At 45.4% G+C, this 23346-nt stretch overlaps 1 protein-coding gene across 4 annotated transcripts in view; it reads left to right on the forward strand.

Moving 5' to 3' along the window:
• Positions 1-23346, forward strand: part of ATP8A1 (ATPase phospholipid transporting 8A1) — a 1730029-nt gene that overhangs the window by 1408515 nt on the left and 298168 nt on the right. For all 4 annotated transcript variants that reach the window (XM_069631739.1, XM_069631741.1, XM_069631738.1 and 1 more), the window contains one exon: positions 16044-16122. In XM_069631739.1, coding sequence (XP_069487840.1) covers positions 16044-16122 — 79 coding nt within the window. The remainder of the gene's footprint in view (positions 1-16043; positions 16123-23346) is intronic.

The following is a 23346-nucleotide window of genomic DNA, read 5'->3' on the forward strand; positions in this document are numbered from 1 at the left end:
GAGGAAAGATCGAACTCCCAGGACCAAGAATTGGGAAAAAATTGAGGAGGATCAGAGGCAAACAGAATATGGGGCAACCAAGACGGACTACTCTTAGAAAGAATGACCAGGGAATCAGACGGATTAATTCTCAACAGAGCAAACGTTAGATTATTAGATCACGTTCCGTCACCAAGACCCCCTGACATCTGACGACTTGGCAATAGTGGAGTTTGTGGACGATGAGCGGACGGACAGAGTAATTATATACCCTACTACTCCGCTCATAACGCAACTGTTGAAACAAGTAGCACTCCTATTAAGACCTCTAGGGTTCGATTTGACAGAGCAAAAGATTATACTTAAACCAGCGAAAGTGTCGCAATTACGACAAAAAAATTATTGGAGATCTGAGAGATCAAGAAGGGGTGGTGAAAAATGAGGGCGGACCCAGGAAATGTATAGACACGAAAGATCGCCAAGTAGACTGCAAGACCAAAAACCACGAACACACGGAGAGGGGGTAATCGGGATCGCAGGCACAGCAAAAGACGGACCCCCTGTAGCAGGAAAAATGACCCAGAAAGAACAACCTCAAGAAAAGAAGAGAGGGGAAGAGTACATGGATCCAAAGAAAACTGGATATAGCTGATGAATATGGTTGCAGACAAGATTAAAAAAAAGCCATAGATTCAACAGAGTACTGACCTGCAACCCCTTACTTTGGCAAGTTGGAACACTAGGGATTTCAACACCTGTTGACCACCGCGGGTGACAAGATTGAAGAACATGATAAATTATGTCTGCAGGAAACGTGGTTAAGATCACTGCCATTGAAGAAGGCCATTTGTCGCACCTTAACCCAGTGACAAAGAGAGAAAAAGGCCGGCCTATGTCAGGTCTACTTATACTGATTAAAAATGAACTCCAATTTACGGTACTCGAAGAGCTGTTACCGACCCCGCTAATACAAATATTGGTGGGAAAAATAAACTGGAAAAATCATAAAGAAAGGAAAATTCTAATCTTGCTTAACCTGTATTGGAATCCGGCAAGTATAGCAAGTATGATTTTCCCAACTCAAGTGGCAAATTGGATATAAAATGTAGGCTCCCTGGTATGTGATCTCTGGGGATCTGAATACAGTCTGTGTGGATAACTTTAGATCCCCAATCTTACATCAGCCGATAAGTCACGACAGCGGAAAAAAGAGGGATCTTGTGGAAAGAAACTATTGAATCCCTAGACATTGCAGTGTTGAACGGGAACACCATTGGGGATATCCCGGCAAAGATTACAAGAAAGGGAAGAAGTGGGGGACAGGTGCTTCATTATATATGCATCTCTGGAGAGATGGTGGACGACGCAAACAGATGGAGGGTGGTATACATGGATGAAAGCGACCACAACTTACTGTCCGCAAAGCTGATTCCTGTTCACTGTAATCAGGGGACCTCATACCATGCGGACGTGGAAGTAACCAGCAGGAAAAACGGAGTTAAAATCTCCCCGGAAAAAATCCCAGTGCTAACTGACCAACTGAGAAATGCGATCAACTGCGCCCAAACTAATGAAGAACTAAGACCCATAAACTACTCAGGCCTATTTAATCTGTTCGAGGTTAAAATGGGGAGATGCACCAAAGAAGGGATTATACACCGGCATGCCTATGACGCAACGGTTGCCAAAGAGAAAAAGAATATGAGGAAAAAGATTGTTTACCTAAAAAAGGAGTTCGCTGACAACAGACACCCAGCGGAAAAAGATAAGAAAACATTATCACAATTGGCTAAGTCGTTATAAAAATGTAATCATGAGGAACGACGCAGAGAAAATGTTAACCTTGTGTATATCGTATTTATAGACCCAACGCAGGCATTTGACCTAGTGAGCCGCCCGTTACGTTGGTCTAAACTACATCAGTGGAGCTGCCCGCACTGCCCGCACTCGCTGTTGGCCCGAATTAAAGATCTGCACAGCGAGACATCGATTAAAGTTAGATTGAATGCAGCGGGGTTACTAACCAAAGCAATTGCAACAAATAAGGGTCTGAAGCAGGGGTGCACTTTGGCCCTGTTCAAACTCTTCATCTCGGATGTCGACTACGTATTTAATACAAATTATTTGTTTTCCTTCAAAAATAGTCAATATGGAAATAGGGAGACTGTTATACGCTGATGATGTGGTGCTTATTGACCAAACCCCGATTGGGTTACAGAGACAATTGGTTACCTTACAGGCATACATTGAAAAAAACGGATTAATCAACCCAAAAAAATCATTTGTCCTCCCATTAGGACGTCGACAAGGGAAATCAAAAAATTATGCTTGGAACCTGAACGGAACAAAGATCCCAGTGGTGGCCTCTATTACCTATATGGGAGTATGTCTAAATACCCGTACAATCGAAACACTGGGACAGGAGAGTCGTGTAAGGAAAGCACCGACTCTGGCAGTCCAAGCGAAGATCTTACTCAAAAAGTACGATGGTTATTCGATGCTTCCACTGATCAGATTTTACTGCTCCAAAGTGTCGGCCATTCTAATCTATGGAGCAGAGTGTTACCTTAACTTCAACCCAGGGAATTGGGCAAAAATAGAAGGTGCCTTTTGGAAAAGGGCATTGAACATACCCGCAAGCACCGCGATACAGGCAGTGAGGATGGAACTCGGTCTCACCTCACTAAGGGCAATAGCCGAATGGAAAACATTGTCTTTCTTCAGGAAATGTATCCAAGAGGAGGTGAAACGGGGCTTTACATGCCTAAAAAAAGCCCTAGTAGAACAAAATGAGCCTGTGTTGCAAAAATGGGAGATGGAATGCAAGATGCTCTTACTTAGCATTGAGGAATCGCTGCAATCCCTTGTCGACAATCCAGATAAAACCAAGAAGAAACTGTTTACCCAGGATTGGATTCAGAGACAGGCCGAAAGACAGAAATACAAAACCTATGGGAGACCATTAGAAGAGTGCAGGAAACTGAACACTCTACCAAAATACCTCCTAGTCTTCCCAAATTGGTTCTTTAGAGATCAGTTCTTTCGATTCCGTTTGAACTTGTTTCAGAACAAGGTGACAAAAAACTGGGGCAAATTAGATGGCAATTCACTAATCTGTCGACTGTGCGAGGCTGAAGATTCACAGGAATCTACTGAACATCTCGTAATGGACTGCAAAGCCGTGGACCAACAAAGATGAAAATGAATGCAGGAGGTGATCACCAAATATGGTCAGAGAACTAGAGATGTTTGGTGGAAAATTCTGCTAGCAGGAGAGAAGACATCTATAACTTTGACTTTGGTTACATTTTTAATAATGATGAAAAACAAACTCGAAGAGTAAAGGAAGTACTAGGAAAGCAGCCTTCCCTTACAGCCTTGGTCTGTACATGGTGTACAAAGTCACACGATTCGCTTCTCTTATGACACATTCATTCTTTCTTTTATTTTTCTTGACTTGATATATGTTCTTTTCTGCTTTTATTATGGAGACCATGATTGGCAAAGGTTGTCAAAAATGTATAACTATTATGATCCACTTTAAATAAAAAATAAAGCCTCCACCCTGAAAATGTTCTATTGATGGAAAACCATTCCTTCTGTAGGAGCGCCGGCGGCCTATAAAAGTGCTGCCAAGGTTTATAAATTGGCAATTATTGATGCCAAGAAACACTCCTTAAACTTAAGAATCTTGAATGCTCAATCTGAGGTCAAGGAACTTTTGAATACTTAAGGAACAAGAAACCGTTAGCTCCCCTAATTTTAGTCAACTAGTGAAGGATGACGCCTGGTGTCAGAAAATGCAGGAAGCCATGCAAAATAAACTGAACGGCATCAGAGCAGACAGTGTACAGAATAGTTAACTTTCTCTTAGCCTCTAGCGAGGTTAGGAAGGGGTCATTTACAAGCTGTGCCTCTATTCCCCAGTTCAGTTTTTCCCCTATTACAGCAGAGCAGCTGCTGTCCGATGCAGTGAAACTATTAAAAACCACCAGATGTAAAGGTGACCCTTGCTCTACCATCATAATCAAAACATGCCCACCAACGTTATTGGCAGCTATCTGCCAGTTTGTGAATGCTTCACTCAGTGAAGGACATGTGCCGGCGGATTTAAAACAAGCATGGGTTACCCCCATTCTAAAAAAAAACCTGGCTTATCAACAGAGGTGCCACTCAGTTATAGGACCATTACCAACGCACCATTTTTACAGAAGATTTGGACTGGGTTGCATATGGGCAGATTGCACAACATCTGAACAACTTCCCCTTTCTTAAGGTCATCAATCAGGATTCAGACAGGAATACAGAACAGAGCCTGCCCTACTGGATTTAAAGTCCAGGCTCTTGGAACGGGTGGACAAGGGTCTCATCTATGTTGATGCTGCTGGATTTATCGGCCACTTTCGACCTGGTTGACGACTCAATTTTGGTCGCCAGGTTGGAGGAAGTGGCCAATTGTTCTCCAGCTGTGATACGATGGATTGCTTCATTTTTAAAAAATAGAGAAAGCAGAGTCTTCTGTGAGGAGGCAGCAGCCCTTCTGGTATCTGTTGAATTTGGGGTCCTGCAGGGTGCTTGCATCTCTCCCTGCTTATATAATATATTCATGGCCCCATTTTTTGCCATGCTGGATCAGGAGGGGATTGTGTTCACCAACTATGCGGATGACACGCAGCGTGCCATCCCCATGGTTGGAATTTATGCCAAGGACGAGGCCGAAATTTAACAAATTACACGCCTCCATTGCGAGTTGTATGGTGAGGAATAACCTAGCCTTAAAAAGGGCAAAGACAGAGTTGCTGATTACTGGTACTCAGCCTATCTTATCCAAGCTGGGACCGACGTATGATAGTTTTCAACTAGGGGATCTTATGATAACTCCCCAAAGGAATGTCAAAACCTTAGGGGTCATATTCGACCAGCAGCTCTCAATGAGGGCCCATGTGGGGAGCCTCGTTGCGGCGGCAGCCTATTTATATGAAGCTTCTATTTCATCTTAGACCTTTTATTACACAGGCCAACACAGAGACATTTGCAAGAGCTATTGTCGGATCAAAAATAGATTGTTGCATCCTTCTGGTGGGTCTTAGTAAAACAGAGGGGAACATATTGCAAGTTATCCAAAATGGGTCAGTAAGGGTGGTCATGGGGCTATTGTGCCGAGACCATGTCTCGGATGCCAGACGAGCACTGCACTGGCTACCGGTGGAGGCCCGTGTTTGTTACCACCTATAAGTGATCTTGTTTAAATGCAGAGAGGGAATTATGCCCTCTTATTTGCAGAATCTCATCACAGAGAAAGTTAACAGTAGATCCCTTAGATGTGGCAATTAGAAACTCCTAACGATCCCCAGATGTAGAAGTATGAAGGCAGAAAAAGTAGCTTTCTATATTACTGCGCCTAAGGCTTGGAACAATCTTCCACTGGATCTCAGATGCCAGATTGATATAGAATCTTTCAAGAGAACGTTGAAAATGTGGTTGTTTATATGACTTCCCCCTCTGGTCCTACCTAATTGAGTTTCCTCATCTGTTCTTGTTTTGTGCTTTTGCTTTTTGTTTGTCAGCGCCCTAATGCCTACGGGTCCAAGGTCTGCGCTTTACAAATGTTTAAAGTATGACTTATGGTCCGTTCCTAACTCAGTCTGCATCAGGACTTTTTCATGTCCCATGGCTGGCAACGTGGGTACGGCTCATAACTGACTATTCTGCCACGTCCAATCAAAGGCTCAGGTATTACCACATGGCCTCCATTCCTCCCTCACCATTTCACTGACATTAGCAAGTGTTGGTCAGATTTCAGACTGCTGGTTCATGGTCTATATCCCCCATATATGGGATATCCCCCATTACGCAACTTACAATGCTAAGCAGTATTTCAGCTGGTTTCAGAGACTTAGGTGGGTAAGGGTCAAAGACAAGACACATAATTGGTAGAAAAAAAGCCTGTCGCGGCTCCTGTGCTAGGATAGAGAAGAGTGTGAAATATAAAGCAAGGTCGCAACCGGGTTTCACATTTACGGATTCAAGTATCAAGGTATAGGTTTTAGACCAGACAATCATGGGGCTGGCTTCCGAAATATTTTCTTCACTCTCATACACAACACATAGACCCAGGTCCCCAATCCATACTCCACTCCCCTGACCGGCACAGCAGTCTCATGCTCCCTTAAATTAGTAGGGAGCATGGATGTGCTGCTTTCACATTTTTGATTCTAACCTGTGGTGGCCACCCGCTTTTACTTTTTCTTATTCAGATAATCAGTTCTATAGGCAGGGTAATTTCCCTCGTGTATCCTTGAATATAACAACAGATCAGACTTTAGATTTCAGAGACAAATATTTATCCCAACCTGTTTCAAACAATATTTTAGAAGACATAACAATACACTTGACACAATTACTTGGGTTCACCAACCCATGATTTTTCAGCCTGCTCTTTTTTCACCATCGGCTCTGTTGGCACTCCCTGGGTCTTTGAGCGTTCCAGCCAGATCTCCCGTACAACAAAATCATCTTTCCTGGGCCCATGGGATCAGCGGGAGGCGTACCCAGCACCCTTGGGCTTGGCCGTAAGGCAGCATGAATCTGGCATCCGTTTGAGACCCTTCATTCCTGTTCTGTTATGTGGTGGAAAAATTACCAAGGCCTATTCCGATGGATTGGTGAACAATTTATTAGGAAAAAGCAAACAGGACAAAACAAACCAATCACAGAACGAGACTTTGGCGCAAGTGAGAACCCCAATCCCTCTGTACTCCGTTCTCTTATACCCAAAGGAACACATGCACTTCAATGGACGGAGCGGTCCAGGCAGGGCAAGGAACCATACTGAAAAAAATGTGCAAGCAGGAATCAAAGCCCTACTATACAAGTCTTTGATACCAGCTGCATTCTTACATTTTGGACACTTATCAGTGAGGACAGCATAACGTGGTACATTTGGTAATATACTCCTCAAAGATTCACACATGCTCTGAGGCAGGAGAGAATGCTTACAGTATTATGATCTCTGTCTGTTAAAGCCACTTTTCCTAAGAAAGCAGGAGCCTAAACCACGCTTTCATATGCCAAAAGGGAAACCTGTCGGAAGCGAGAGAAGTGAAGGCAAGCATAGGTACACACTAGGCGCAGATTCTTTATCGCAAAGTCATGCGCAGTAAAGCCTAAAGCCTCACCTTGCACAAGCAAGAAACTGTTGTTAAAACATGGAAGTTCGCAATAGCTCTTCAATATCATACTACATTAGTATTCAAGGGGAGTACATAAAAGATTAAATTCCAAACTTTCCCCCAATTTGATTGCTCTCCCTTAAGTTGATTTTCCTAGTTGCCATCACTATTTGGTTTTTTCCAAAGAGAAAGTGACTTTGAGAGTGAGGCCCTCCTTTTCTGCAGAAAGTGGTCTTGGATTTCCATCTCTCTCAGAAGATCCATCTTCCTGTGTTTTTTGCTTTTACTCTCCCTTCCAAGGCTGAGGAACGATTCCATCGGCTGGACCCAGTTCAGGCCCTTAAGCTATACGGCTCTCGTATGAGAGAGACTAGTAAAGATTACCAGTTTTTCATGGTTTACGCTGAGGCTCGTGCAGGCAGGTCTGCCACCAAACAGACGCTGTCAAGGTGGATAATTCCCTGCATTTTAGAATCCTATGCTCTGGCTGGAAATTATGTTCCTGAGGGTGTCGGGCCCATTCTACCAGAGGAGTGGCTGCCACCTTGCCCGTACAGAGGGGAGTCCCCGTCTTGGACAGGAGGCCTTTTTTAGTAGGGCAGTCCTCCAGAGTTTTCTGGATTAGGTTGTTTCCTTGGCTCCTCCCTCCTCCAGATGTACGTACTGTTTTGTGAGTCTATCATAGATGGGGAATCTGTGGGAGGGAAGAATCCATTAGAAGAACATATTGTTTACCTCTTGGTTTCTTTCTGATGGATGTTCTTCCCATGGATTCCTCATCGCCCTCCCTACCTGCCTCTTGTGGCGGATAGCTAGGATCAATTCTACGTTCCCTAGGCGGGTGAGTGAGCTCCTGGCTCTGTCTGTTAATCCTCCCTACTTGGTTTTCTCCAAGGAGAAGACAAAATTGAGAGTTACTCTCCTTTCTACCTAAGGTGGTCTCTGATTTCCATCTCTCAAAAGATACATCTGCCTGTCTTCTTTCCTCTGCCTCAGACTTCCAAGGCAGAGTAGCAGTTCAGTCGGCTCGGTCCGGTGCAGGCCTTCAACTTCTCGGTCCATCAGATAAGGGAGAACAGGACTGTTGACCAACTACGGTCCCTCAGCTTCAGAGTGCTAGGGAAAAAGGATGGAACTGAGGTCATGGGGCTCAGCATCTCAATATATAATGACCCCAATACCATGTTCAGTGCATAGAGGCATCGGGCAGAGCTGATGCTGAGCCGCGATGTGCCCCCTGGCTGCAGTAAAGTTTCAGGAGAACTGCTGCACTGGGAAAGGTATATCATAGATGAGGAATCCATGGAGGAACATCCATCACAAAGAACATTACCGAGAGGTAAGTCATTTGTTCATCTCTGATGTTGTCGTAGAGGCGAACTATAGATTGAAGGACAAGATGGAGTTCTGAAATAGATGTTGGACCTAATGTTTTGTTGGGAATGTTAGGCAGTGGTTGGTCCCACTCTTCCATTTGTTCGCTATGAGGTGTAGTTAACAGCACTGATTGAGACATGTGGGGGCCTGCTGTGTTCTTTTTTTTTCATTCCCACTGTATTCTCTGTCATATTTACAAGATCTTCCACGTCCCTAATATTCTGTACCAGATCTGTCAGGATTATGTTTGTCTCTTCATCCAATGCCATATAATCTCTATTTACCCATCGCTATATTGTCTCCTCAAAGGGCATCTCTCTGCCTCTCCCAAGTGGGAAGTCACTACCAACACAGTCATGCCCTTTGAAATCCATGTGTCTCCAAGCATCTTCACTAAACCCATGGTTGTAGCAGTCCATCTTCGTCTGGGGGGGCATTCATATCTCTCAATATCTTGATGACTGGCTCATCTGGGCTCTGTAGTCTGAGGCAGCTTTGAGTTGCCTTAAAGCCCTCATGACTTTGTTGTACAATCAAGGCCTTGCAGCCAACTAGAAGAATTCAGAGCTTGCCCAAATAATTCTGTTTATCAGCTTCCTGCGAGACTCGGAGCACCAGGGATTTTCTAATGCAAGAATCAAAGAAACCAAGAATGTAGTCTGCCACTTTTTTGTCCTGATCCCAGACATCATCCATGCGGTTTTTGAGGCCCCTGAGCCTCATACCAGCCTACATCCTGGCAGTCCTTATGGCCAGGCTCAGGATAAGAGCCCAGCATGCTATATGGCGTGTGGGTTCAACTTCGGGATGACCAGGAAGCGAACACTTAGGGCTTCCTCTGGTGGTTGCAGGACTCCTCCAGGCAGCTCCTTGTATAGATGTTTCTCTTTAGATGATAACCACATACTCATTCTTCTCCAGTTGAGCTGCCACTAGACAGCGATGCCAATAACCAACCCAGTAACAATTTCACCCCTCTGCATACACCTCTCAAACTCTAACCACACACAACCGCAACCCTATATCACAACAAACCGCACAAACTTCATTACATCGCAACAACAGACAAACCACACATAGACTCGCACAACAGCACACGGCGGCTACCGACTGGAAAGCACCCAAGCACAGCGAACAGTGTTAACCGGGCTGAGGCTGCCAACGGCACATCACTGCTCTCTTGCACTATTCCCGCTCGTTCCCACTAACTCTCCCCCCTTCCTTTTTCAGAGCCGGCAGGGCACCAATCCGGCAGGGCACCAATCCGGTGGTGATAGTGCGTGGTACAAATATCCTTTAACATTAACTCTCCACTGCCACTTAGTTCATGGTCTCTCGTCTCAAGTAGAAGAAACAGATGATGGTAATCTCCAGGCACTTTGGGCTATATTTCTGTCCTTTAAGTCATTCCTCTATATTATCTGGAGAAAGGGGGGTACCAAGTCTTGCTGTTGTTCATTTTAGCTGTGGACATTTCAGTCAGATCTCCAGCAGGGCACCTTTTACAAAACAACTCTTATAAAAAAAAAGACACATTGTCTAATGGTCAAATAGGCTAATACGTGAATATGTAACTATTCTGTGTTTCTCCTGGAATTTTATTGGACATGTGTTTGGCGCCTATACACAAGTGTTTCCAGGTGCCAGAAGACAAGATGGGAGTCGGCGGAGCAAGGTGTCACACAAAGTAGAATAACAAAAATGGTTATATTGGACTTGTGGCAATCCTACCGTGCAAGTGCATGACAAGGTGGTAAGTGCAAGGGGGAGCGGGTAGAGGGAGAAGTGCCGGAGTGGGGTGCCCGCAAGGGTGGAGACGGGCCAGTGGCAGCACATGCCAAGGGAAGAGAGGGAGTGGGGTGAGAGGGGTGGATAGGGAAGACCATGTTGGGCTAGTCTGGGAAAGGAGGCCCGAAGGCAAGTGCTTACAGAGGATGCTGAGGGGACTGCGAAGGGGTGGGGGTCTGGTCCCTGTATGACTCTGAAGGGACCAGGCCCCAGTCGCAGAGGGAGAATTAACAAGGTATGGGGAGTGGAAAGGAAGAGGAGAAAAGGAGAGTCTTGAGAAGTTTACCAAACTTTAGACGATCCGGCTCAAGTCTGAGTGGGAGGGAGGCCGTTCCAGAGGGAGGAGATAGCCAAGCAAAGGGATCTACCTCCCACTCTCTGCCTGCAGAAACGTTTGACCTGCAAGGAGTTGGAGCCAGAGGACCTAAGGACTCTGGCCGGGAGGTATTTAGGGAGGGAAAGCTGGATGTAAAAATGTCCCATGCCCCAGACAGCCTTGTGGATGATGCAACGGGACTTGAATTTGATCCTTGCGGTCACTGGGAGCCAGTGGAGAGATGTTAGGGCTGAAGAGATGCAATCCCTGGCCTTGAGGCCAAGGATAAGTCTTGCAGTCCTATTCTGGATTAGTTGAAGGGGGCGAAGGGAGGAAGAGGAAGATTGAGGAAGAGGCTTTTGCAGTAGTCTAGCCTAGAGAGAACCAGGGCTCTGGAGACGTTGAGTTTCTAGGGGAAGGTGAGGAAAGGTAGAATGCCCCTGAGGAGATGCAACTGAAAGTTGGACTTTTTGGCAAGGTCTGTGATGTGTGGAGAGAAAGAGAAGAGTCAAAGATGATCCCACGGTTATTTGCCTCACAAGTGGGTTAGTGGGGGTGGGATCCCTGAGCGTCAGGCCAGAGATTGCAGGGGGGGGGGGGAGATGAGGAACAGACGTCCCAATGAGAAAGACTTCTGTCTTGCTGGCATTAAGGCAGAGATCATTTGCAGAGCACCATGCCTGAATAGCAGTAGGGTATGAAGAAGGAGACGTAGAGGGTAGAGAATGGCAGCTTGAAAGAGAGCTGTGTGTCCTCTGTGCAACACTGGAAATGGGCGGAGAAAGTGGAGATCGGGTGGGCCAGAGAGGCCAGGTAGATGTTGAAGAGCCATGGCGATAGAATAGAGCCCAGAGGGACGCCACAGGTAGAGAGTGAAGTGGAGGAGAGAAAAGGACCCATTTGCACTTGGGAGGGTCTTTTTGAAAGGAAGGAGTTAAGCCATGCCAATGCCCTGTCTGTGATGCCCAGGGTATCATGGAGACGGTTTGTGGATGGAGTGGTTGACTGTGTCAAAGACAGCAGAACGATTGAGGAGGATCAGAACATAGGGCGTGTTAGAGTCCAGGTTAGAGAGTAGGTCTTCACAGGTGGTCAGGAGAGCAGTTTCTGTGACTCTGGCTGCCCTGAAACTGGACTGGTGATCATATAGGCAGCCAGCCACTTCGGTGTGGAGGGTCAGTTGGGGATGACCAGCTTCTCCATGAGTTTGCCCAAAACAGGGGTGACAGCGATAGTTAGCCGAACAAGAAGGGTCAGCAGATGGCTTTTTTTAGGAGAGGGTGCACAAGGAAGTGCTTAAGGGTTGAGGAAAGGAGCCAGTGGCAAATTAATGGTTGCAGAGGTCAGCCAAGGCTGGGGCAAGAGAAGCAATGTTGTCCTTGATGGTTCTGGAGGAGCAGGGAAGCACATGTTTAGAGTAAACTTTCATAGAGTGGACAACCCTAGAGATCTCATCTGGTGCAATGGGATAGAAAGAGGAGAGTATGGGGGCAAGGGAGATGAGAGAATGTGGTATGGGCGGGGCAGATGACAGAGGACAGAATGTCCAGAGTTTTGGAGGAAAAGTGAGTGGCCAGTGCAGAGCAGAGGGCCTAGGAGGGAGAAGAAGACTGTTGTAGGATTGGCAAGTACCATGCAGATTTTGAGGAGTTCAGACGTATTGGTGGCTCCAGAGATGCGGGCTTGGACATGAGCCCTCTTCTTGAAGCAGATGGAGAGACAATATTGCCCTTGGAGTAGGCGGCAGGCCAGTTTGTCAGAGGATGAGCTAGATGTCTGCCACATCCGCTCTGCAGCTTTGCACTTGCGTTTCAAAGTGCCCAAGTCGGAGTCATACCAAGAGTTGCACTTGGAGGCAGCAGGCTTCATGCGGATCCTCATGAGAGGGGCAAGGATGTCCAGGGTGTTAGAGGTAGAAAGATGAAGGTTTGTTAAAACAGCCAGAAAGAGAGTCACATGAAGGGGGAGGAGGAGGGATGAAGGAAGAGTAACATGCAGTGACTGACATGCTTCATCGGTCTATGGATGAGAAGGAGACTGGCAGTGCAGGCGGAGGCATCAGGGGATGGGGAGGTCAAGGTGGGAAGAGTTGAGAGAGTGGTCAGACCAAGAGAGAGGGGTAGTAAGAGGGTTGGAGAGAGGGATGCCTGTTGAGATGGAAGCATCCAAGGTGTGGCGGCAGATTGGCTTGCGCCAGAGGGAAGGATAGTGAGGGAAAGAGTGTCGCAGAGGTTGCGAAAGAGAGCAATACCACATCAGGAAAGTCAAGATGAATGTTAATGTCCCCAAAGAAGATAAGTTTGGGGGAGGAGGCAAGAAGAGAGGAGGACAGGTCTGCACATTCTGAGAGGAAGAGGGAGGTTGGTCTGGCAGGTCTGTAGATGGTAGCGAGAGTAATAGAGAAGGTAGGTGAGACAGAAAGCCTGCAGACTAGGCTTTCAAACGAAGAGCAGGTTTGAGAGGGGATGACAGAGACAGAAACCCACCCAGGGAAGGCTCCCCTGCCAGGCTGGGAGTACCTAGGATTGGACATGATTTTGTAGCCCTCGGGCAGAAGAACGTCAAAAGCAGTGACAGAGCTGGCCTTGAACCACGTCTCAGTGAGGTCATAGTCTTCAAGGAGTTGACAGATATCAGAGGAGTGTTTGATAGCAGAGCGAAAATTGAGAGTAGCTAAGTGAAGCTGGTTGCTTGCCCCCTTTAAAAGACTTGCGATGGGGCACAGGGGTGGGATGCCATCACTGGGGGTAGAGGAGAGAGGGCATGAGGAAAGGTGGGGTGGGAGAAGAGGGGGGAAGTTGAAGAGAGATGGAAGCCGCCTGTCAAGGGAGGAAGTTGGGCTGAGTGCCCTGGGCCATGATGGTGCCACTATGATAGGAATTAATGGTGCATTTGGAAGATGCAAAGTGTGCCAAGAGCACTTCCCATCTGGTGCCGACAGTAATGGGTTAGGAGGAGAAAGGGGAGAGAACAGAGACCATATGGGGGGCTACATAGGTTAGAAGAAGGAACAGCAAAGAAAATGTCAGTGATAGTCGTCTGTCCAGTGTATCTTTGTCTGCACATACCAAACATTGCAGTGCAACATGTCATTCAATAAATAACCACACATCACTAAAATTCACCTGAAAGGTTATTTAGAGACAAAGCATTTAGTAAATGAAAAATGGTTAACTTCAAAATGGTGTTTATGCATTGTTCTGACGGGCAGCTGGCTACATGGGCATCTCTACACACATCACTGCCTGGATTGCTGATCATGTCAGCATGCCCACTTTGGTTGTGTGGTGCTCCAGTGTTTCCTGGTGGTGTTGATGGTTCCTCGCTATCCTCCTTCCACCAATTTCTGTACAGCTTTCAAAGATGAGGAATCTGTGTGAGGAGACACTTCATTAGAAGAACACATTATTTTTATTTGGCAATGTTCTTTCTAATGAATGAGTCCTCCCTGCTACAGATTGCTTATTGCTCTTCCAACCTACACCTCGTGTGGAATGCTCATAACCTATTGCAGTTCTGCACATGGAAAAATGGCTGGAACTGAGGTCAGGGGGGCACAGCCATCTCCATATATACCACTGATTACGTCACATTGGAATCATGGGTACCAACGACCCCGAGTGGAGCTGCAGAGTCCCCCTGGAGGCTTAGCATGTTGCTAATGCCAAACTTGCAAAAGGAGGATATTTCTATGGGAGGAAGCACTAATTTATCAGAACGCACACTACCAAAGTTCATTCATTTGTTCTTATAAATAATACATTTTGTGGTGTTCAACAAGTGACGTGCAATTAAAGAACACAAAAGGTCAAAAACAGAAAAGGCACATCTTCAGAAAAGTATTGAATGCTGCTGTGGTTTCCATGGAGCACTCGTAAACGTTACACGTTTTAATGGGGGGAAAATTACAGGAGCGATGTGCATTGTAATAGAATGCGTTTTCCACCGCCCCCAATAAAACGCTGCAAGACATTCCTTCTTATTATACAAAGCAGCCAGTGTGTGGGTTTTTTGGTAATGTGGATCCCAAGTCCGTGTTGCTCTAAATAATGGTGCATTGGTTTATGTTAAATTGGGGTTAAAGGCTAGGAGGCTACGACAGAGGTCAAAGGATTAGCACGTGACAATAAACACTGGTCAGGAAAATAGAAAACGCGAACTAATTTTCCTTGCACCCACCTGTGCTTTCTGTCAAATCAAAACCCCGTGGTTGTGACACAGCCAGAAAGGGAGACGCAAAGGTTAATGAGTAGCGCAGGTTCCATTGTCCACTGCAGTGGAGCGTAACCCTGTGCCGGGCGAGCGAGCAAAGCCTGCGAGGTCAACACATGCGGGACGACCACAGTCTGAGTAGACTTTTTATACGGAGACCCCTCTTCGCTTGCGCTCTCAACCGCTTTAAAGGTGTATTTCTTGTACCCGTGTACTTTTAAAATAACTATTTTACTACGAAATCGGATTCCGTTTCTTAGTCAACTCAACAGTTCGGTACTGGGCTTTCAAGCTGTGAGGATATACACTCGTTTTCGCTGGCTGCGCTTCCCTCCTGCGCGTACGACGTTATGGTTCCATGATCGGGCCACGATTCCCCGATTAAAGCCTGCCCCATCAAAGAATGTAATCTTTTGATTAGTACGTCGCCGCGCTCGATTGCAGTAAATTCGTAGCAGTTTTCACCCGTGTGACAATGCCCATGAAAGGTTTTCAAGTTTTGTTGCATCATTGCGGGCGGTGAAAGGAAACTAAAACTCGCTATTTGAAATACTTTAAATGATGTGTACATGTTTTTATTGTAATAATATTCTTGTCTGTTAAACTCACAATATTGAAGCGTTTAAAATACATGTGTTTATAGTGTGGAAATGTGTATGCGGTATGCTTTTTTCCAGCACACACAAACATGCAAGCAGCTCAGTAAATATATGATATGACAGTTTGCAATTCACACCTTTGAAAATTAAATATGGTCGGTTTTCTGTAACTACCACATGAGAACTTTAATTTAAAAAAATATTTCTTGACATTTTTTTTTCTTTTATTGAGATATACTTGCCACATTTGACTGCATGATTCTGGAAAATAAATGCAAATTCCGAGTTGCTAAGTCCCGTGTTCTTGTGGGTTTTTTCAAATGTAGAAATAACGTATTTTCAAAAATTGATCATTGAAATACTTGATTGGTGTTGGCTTAGAAAAAATGTCCATAGTGGGATGAATAGAACGTTGGGGTGGGCATGTGTTCTCGAGGGAAAGTGCAAAATAAAGAACGTGTCTGTCAGTTCTAATAGTTCACAGTGGTGGCTCGACACAAACACATTTTGTGATTCTTAGTTGGAGATAAAAAAGAAAGGGCAAAGTTCACAGAGCTAGTTTATCGCAAACGGTTCTCATGGATTTTTGTTTTCCCCTAGGTTTTCTGGGTTCATTGTTTAAATGGCCTTTTCCACTCCGTGATTCTGTTTTGGTTCCCATTAAAAGCCCTCCAGCATGGTAAGTGACAAAGCAACGAGAAAGAGGACAAATACATTGACCCTTTTAGCAAATTAAGAATCATTAGCGGCCATGAATGCACTGCATATTGTTTTGTCTTGTGTTCTCTTCACAGATTCTCAGCAGCTGAAGTATCTCAAGGCTAGGGGCGTCAGCGTGAAGCTAAAGTAGGCGAAATGGTAGTAGCCTGCCACGCACAGGCACCCCCTTTGCCATGCCCCAGTCTCACTGAAGGTCCTACACTTCCCACTAGAAAATACTTGAGTTTGCATTAGGAAATCTGCTGTGAATTTTCCATGCAATAACGATATCGAACTACCTAAACAGGGTGTGAAATTACCCTTATCCCTAAGGGAATCACCAACAACAAATTGAAAAGGACAAGAGCGAGCACGCACCCCTGTCTCATGCCCCTTTCATTCACCATTAGGGCCAATAGCTCATCCTGACTGTTTGATCTAACCCTAGCAACGTTATTCTCATGCAACAGTTGACATGCACGTGGCAGATGTCCTGGCATTTGTAGATTTTCCAATTTAGGCCATAGTTTGGTACGATCAACTACGTCAAATGCTGAGGCAAAGTCGATAAACAAAACATACTGTGGAGATGCAGATCTACCTCCCGCTTGCTGAATCAGCCAATTTACCAGACATATATTATGGGTCATAGACATCCACAGAGGAAAACCGGTCCGAAAACAGCTCAAAAAGTGATTTTCAACAATCCACTTATTTATGCTGTTCAGAATCAAAGTGAAAAATGTTTTACATGCTACATCAAGTAGCGAGAGTAGTCTATAGTTTCCTGTGGCCCAGCTACTTCCCTTCTTATAAACTGAAATAATATGGGACAGTTTCCAAGAACCAGGAATACTATTACTTTTAGCCACCTTCCGAAATAGCCGCAGTAGATGCTAGCCCACATGTTGGGATTAGCCTGCATTACCATGTCGGAAACCCTGTCCGGTCTGGGGGCCCTAGATGTTTTAAGGCCCATAATGATGTTAACCAGACATTCTTTACTAAACGCCAAGCTCAAGGCACACATGGACGTTGGCTTTATGGGAACGGGCACCGTAAACTTATTACCTAAAAAGGCAACCCATGCCTCACTGTTAATATTGCAGGCCAACACATTCACTGAGGAATTCGACTTTTTGTAAAAAATATTCCAAAACTGGTTACTATCACCCTCCATAATTATAATGTAGAACTCTTGCCGTGCTTTGTTTCTTGCCGACCGATGATAACACTTTATCCAATTGCTATAACAATGTTCAGGTGCTTTATCTCCCTTTGCTCAACACAAAGCTCCAGCACTGAGAAATTGAGCTTCCTAATAGATTGGCACAAGCATTTATTTCTTTAATAACACGATCATAAGAATGTGTGTGTGCTTTCCATCCACCCTCGATGTGCAGAAATTTCCCAAGACTAAAAATGTAGAGCTAATCTAGGTTAGCCAGCGCACTGTCATCCACAGTCTTTAAACTCTCATAGTCAATCACGACATTATCCGTATATATAGTTATGGCCTTTAAATTCCTATCAGTCCCCCCTCACGATTGTGACCATTGTTTATCTGCACAGCGCCCACCTTATCCGTCTCTCTCAAGCCAGCGCTCCTAACCTGTAAGCGAACAGTTAAAATATCATGATCACTAAATTCTGTAATATATCTGACACATCTACTCAACTCCAGCTTGCACCACTACACTCCCAAAAAAAGTATCAATGCCAGAAGACTTATCCCCATTGCTCCATGTCCTAGACTGGGCATAAATTTCAGGTGCTTTATCTCCCTTTGCTCAACACAAAGCTCCAGCACTGAGAAATTGAGCTTCCTAATAGATTGGCACAAGCATTTATTTCTTTAATAACACGATCATAAGAATGTGTGTGTGCTTTCCATCCACCCTCGATGTGCAGAAATTTCCCAAGACTAAAAATGTAGAGCTAATCTAGGTTAGCCAGCGCACTGTCATCCACAGTCTTTAAACTCTCATAGTCAATCACGACATTATCCGTATATATAGTTATGGCCTTTAAATTCCTATCAGTCCCCCCTCACGATTGTGACCATTGTTTATCTGCACAGCGCCCACCTTATCCGTCTCTCTCAAGCCAGCGCTCCTAACCTGTAAGCGAACAGTTAAAATATCATGATCACTAAATTCTGTAATATATCTGACACATCTACTCAACTCCAGCTTGCACCACTACACTCCCAAAAAAAGTATCAATGCCAGAAGACTTATCCCCATTGCTCCATGTCCTAGACTGGGCATAAATTTCAGCTATATCCTCCGTTATTATGCTCAACCCCAAGTCATGCAATAATTCAGACCAAACACAGGCTGACTTGATATATTTAACCCTGCCATTTACCCCATAGTTTGCTAAATACACACCACCCCCCCCTTCCCTAAGCTACAATCGATACAACTTGCATTCAGGCCCCCCCCCATTAAGATGTCAATAGTAGGATTCTTAGCAATTATGGGGATACGTGACTCAAAGATTACCATTTGTGCAAACTCATTGTTAGTACCTCCTGGAGGATCGTACACGTTCACAATAAGTAACTCTTGTCCTTCAGTAATTTCAATCATAAAGATTAAAACATTGGGACTAACCCTATCCCCTATAATTTCTTACGCCTCAGCATTGATTTTATCTTTCTTCACACTAGATTTAACCAGCCGATTCTTGGTCCAAAACGGGGTCAGAAGGTTTCATGACTTACAATCATTTTCCTGCTTTGGTTCCAGAGGTTATCAAAATTGTATCCCCATTTCAACAAGGAGGAAGCATTACATCTAATCAAGGAAACCACTTCGGAACCCGTATAGTGAACTTTTGTAACCACAACACTGTAACCCTCCAGCTGTTAAAAAAATAATCAGCCTGTGCTCTGGGGCATTCTGAAAATGTTAGGTTTTTACCTCGATTCCACATTAACCTTAAGTAAACAGGTAAATGCCATGGCATCATCAGCATATACGTGCACGCTCATCAGGGCCTGCAGGCCATTCCTCTCCAAAATTAGCTGTATCATCCTTGCTAACACTCTAATTCTCACAAAATTGGATTTTTGTAACGCCCTCTACCTAGGCACCAACAAGTATATGCTAGAGAAAATCAACATTTTACAGAATAATGCGCTAAGAACTGCATTGAACATACCGTATAGAGAACATGCTTCACAAATAAGAAGAGAACACCATTGGCTGAAGATAAAAGACAGAATCTTGCTCAAAACAGTCTCCCCTACCTACAAGTGCCTAAACAATGCAACACCCCCATACCTAACAGAGAGAATTGTTAGGAAAACTTCCTCCCGCCCCACTAGAGCGGCTAATTCCTTTTGCCTAAATATTTCCAGATTCAAGCTAAAAAAATCTGGAGGAAACAGCTTCCCAGTGAAAGCTGCCCAGTCATGGAACGCATTACGTCTATCCATCAGAAACGACCAATCCTACTTCAGCTTCAGACATAATACCTTGAACTGGCTACGCTCCAATGACATATGATCCTTTTTGCGGCACTGTATATTTTGCTTATTTATGCACTCATCTGCTTTATGCCACTTATGATATAATTCTATTGTATTCCTGTTTGTGTAATTCCTGATTGTGTATGTAACCTGTATCATTATGTAACCTAAGCTTTAAGCATTCTTGTACTCTTCGTGCCCAGCTACCTAAGGGTTTGGTGCGCAATACAAATCAATAAACAAACTCTTAAATTCAAATTCTTTTTACACATCTGCAGAACACATAGGCGATTATTTTGCTGCTTATCATAGTCAATCTAATAATTGTAAAGGACATGGGGGATAGCTGGTCTTTTATTTTTGAGGGGTTTGCAACCTCCTCATCCATACCTCTACCATTTCCCCTCCCCTATCGCAGCTATCTCGTGATCCTCTACGAGATCCAACTCACACGTTATTGATGGATCTTCTACCGATGAATGATCTACGACCAAATCAGTGGCTGGTACTTTCAATGCTTTAGGCACTGTCACACCCATATCGGCCTTATTTTTCTGCTCACAGTGTAGCAGCTAGGATGTCAAATTGCTATGTTTTATTATTTGCATTTTAAGTCTGCAAGCTCTGCTTTTTTATGTACTTTTTTTGGTCTACCCACTACTTGCTTAAATTCCACTTGCACCAATTCCGTAGTTATCTGTAGGTTGCACTTGCATTTCGCTGTATTTTTTACTTTACTATTTTTCTGCATTTTCTGTCAGTGTTTTCCTACATTATACTGAATGTATTGTGGCCATCTCCAGCACACACACATTGTTCAGTTCCTGAGGTAGTCGAACTATAGTAGATTCTATCGGAATGGCTCTTCCACACCCCAGTATCTCCTCAGTAAAACAACCTCTTGTTAGGGAGAATTCTCAAGAATGTGCTAATTTCCCTTACCTTTTGAGACCCCCAGCAACTTTGCAGGATTTCTATGATTTGATTTTTTTATCTGGGAAGAGTGTGAACCTTTTTTCCCCCACTCTTTCATGTATTTTGGTGTGTGTTTTACTTTTGTGTTCTTTGGTTATGGAGTTTTAAAACAACTCCATAGACATCATCTTTTTCTGTGTGTCACACAGCACCTTCAGTGCAGTGGCACAGGAATCTCTTTCATACTTCCCAAGGTCTAAATACCTTCTCTGGGACTGACTACTGTCTCCCAGAGCATGTAAAGTTAAATTGACTTTACTAGTCTCTTTAAATTTACAGACCCAGCACACACCATCTTCCTATAGAGTGCTGGAGGGGTTGCCTAGCACCCCCTGAATCAAAACACTCATGTAACAGTCAAATGTTACCCTTTCCTACTTGAAATGGCTGGTAGCAGTGGTTTAGATCAAACTACCATGATTTTTCCCAACTGCAAACAACGGTAGCTAAAAATCGGGTCAGCCATGTTTTTCAATATGGCGCCCAAGACCTACCTGTATAAAAAGACTCCAGTCAACTTTTTTCGCCATTTCTTTTTGGAAAGATCCTTCTTGTGTTTAACTCTGCACGCCAAACCAGGTTTGGTCCCTTTGTTCGTTGGCTTTTGGTGGCTTCAGTGCTGAAGCCCTCCTCTGGCGCCTGAGTGTCTGGGGTGGACAGGATGTGAGGGAGGTACCCGAAACTCCCTGTGCTTAGTCTCCTAGGAGACCTGAATGCACTCTGGAGTGATTGGCCGGCTGGCTGTCCGGCAAGGACAGCCACCCTGCTGTGTGAGTGACAGCCAGGCTGGAATGAATGGGGGAAAACTGTTTAAAAGCGGGTCTCTGGGACTTGGAAAGCAGAGTCGACCACTGGAACGAAAGAACCGGAGGCGAGCTGAAAGGAGAGGACTGCTGAAACTCCTGGATGACCGGTGAAGCCCTGCTGCAGGTCCGAATTGCCTGAAACTCCATCGACAGAGAAGCCCTTCAAGGTTAACTTCTTCCTTTGAGTTTGGTGGGAACAACCAACTCGTAAGCCGCCTGGACACCGTCCTCTCCTAGTCGAATTTACTGCAGAGTGCTGTAGAAAACCGGATAGCCAGTGGGAAGGATATCAGTTTGTGGTGTTGAAGGCACTCACACCTTAAACCGACATTTTGCCAAGCTTGTGGCCTCTTCCCTGGGCAGTGCAGGAACCTCCCGACGTCCTCCTTCTTGTCCCCACGACTGAAACTCCGGAAACAGCAAGATCTGCTCGAACTGCCAGGAACAACTGCCTCAGCTACAGCTCTTCTTCACTTTAAAGGTGCTGTGCAAACGCGGTCCGGAAATATTTTCGGCCACGGTGAAAGTTTGTGAAACTTTCCCAACTTCGAAGGCTTCTCCTTCCCTAAACCAACATCTAAGTTTTCGTCTGACCAAATTCTTCTAAGATCCGTGGCAAAGACTTAACCGTTTACTACCAGAACTGTGCTATCCTATACAAAGACTCTGAACCATTGACTTTGGCCCAGGCCTATGAATTGAATTGCTGGTTTAGTTAACTGAAACCCTTTGCCCTGCCTATGAAAGTATTTGTTTTTCATTTCTTATAACCTTGTCTTTTTACCCATTTTTAAAGTAACTGACGTGCCATTTTGCTCCCACTTCAAGGGAGCTAAACTTCTCCAGCATGGGGTCTGGCATGGATTCACATGCTCATGAATATTCCCCGTCGTCAGGCTGGGAATCCTCGGTAAAGAAAAAAATCAGTATCAGTTTCGTTTCTGATCTGTCTTTCGTAGTAGTAACCAATCACTGATCTCTGCGTCATACTGACCACAGCCAATGACTTCCCTCTACCTAAGCCCCGCCTCTGGCAGCCATCTTCAGATTTTTACCGCACATTCAAGTGTTGGGATCCTCGTGCTATTGCTCTCGAGCGTTAGTCCTATTTTTTCATGTTTTTTCTCAGAAAACTTCTATTTTTCGGTCAAAAGAGCCTCAAGCTCCACCGTTTCTTCATCCGATCAACTGGGACCCGTGTCGGATTTGTCTACGCCCCTCAAGGGTGAAGATTTCGTCGAGCCACGCTTTTGGAGGACTCCAGAAGTTTCTCAGGCCCATCTCGGACATGGCCCAGGAGAAGGGAAGCTCGACGCCCGGAAAGCTGTTCAGGGTCTGCCCTGGATGCCAGCTTCAGAATGTCTTTAAGGAGGACGAACACTCCCTTTGTCTTTACTGCCTACATGAGGACAAGACGCACGTGGAGAAGGACTGTGCGTTTTGCGGCAATATGTCGGAGCGGACCATGAAGGACCGCCATCAACATCTCGCCAACTGGCTGGAAGGGAAGAGCCCGTCAGGCGAGAAGAAGAAGAAGAAGTCCGAGCGGTCTTCTAAGACCTTTGAGGACGCCCCGGCGACGGGGGTCCAACACAAGGCCAAGCACTGCGAGTCCGCTGGCACCGGGAGCGCCGAACGGTCGGGCTCTACGGGCGCCAGGCAGGGCGCATCCTCCCCGGCGCCATCAACCACGAGCCAACGCTCTGGTTCGGGTAAGAGGCAGGCCGAGCACCCGGCGAAGCTCCTGGAGAGACCCCGGTCGAGCTCGAAGGCCCCATCGGAGGGGGTGCGAGGCAGTGACCCTCCCCCCAAGGAGAAGGCGGTGAGCGCACCTAAGGTGGTGAAAGCCTTAATCCATCCGGCCAAGGCCTCTATCGAGACAGTCGCGGCGGCCCTGGCTCAGCCTGTGGAGGCTACACCAGTGGTGCCGACCTCGGGGCTCAGT

This window comes from Ambystoma mexicanum, chromosome 6q (assembly GCF_040938575.1).
Source record: "Ambystoma mexicanum isolate Mex_15411 chromosome 6q, UKY_AmexF1_1, whole genome shotgun sequence".
NCBI lineage: Eukaryota > Metazoa > Chordata > Amphibia > Caudata > Ambystomatidae > Ambystoma > Ambystoma mexicanum.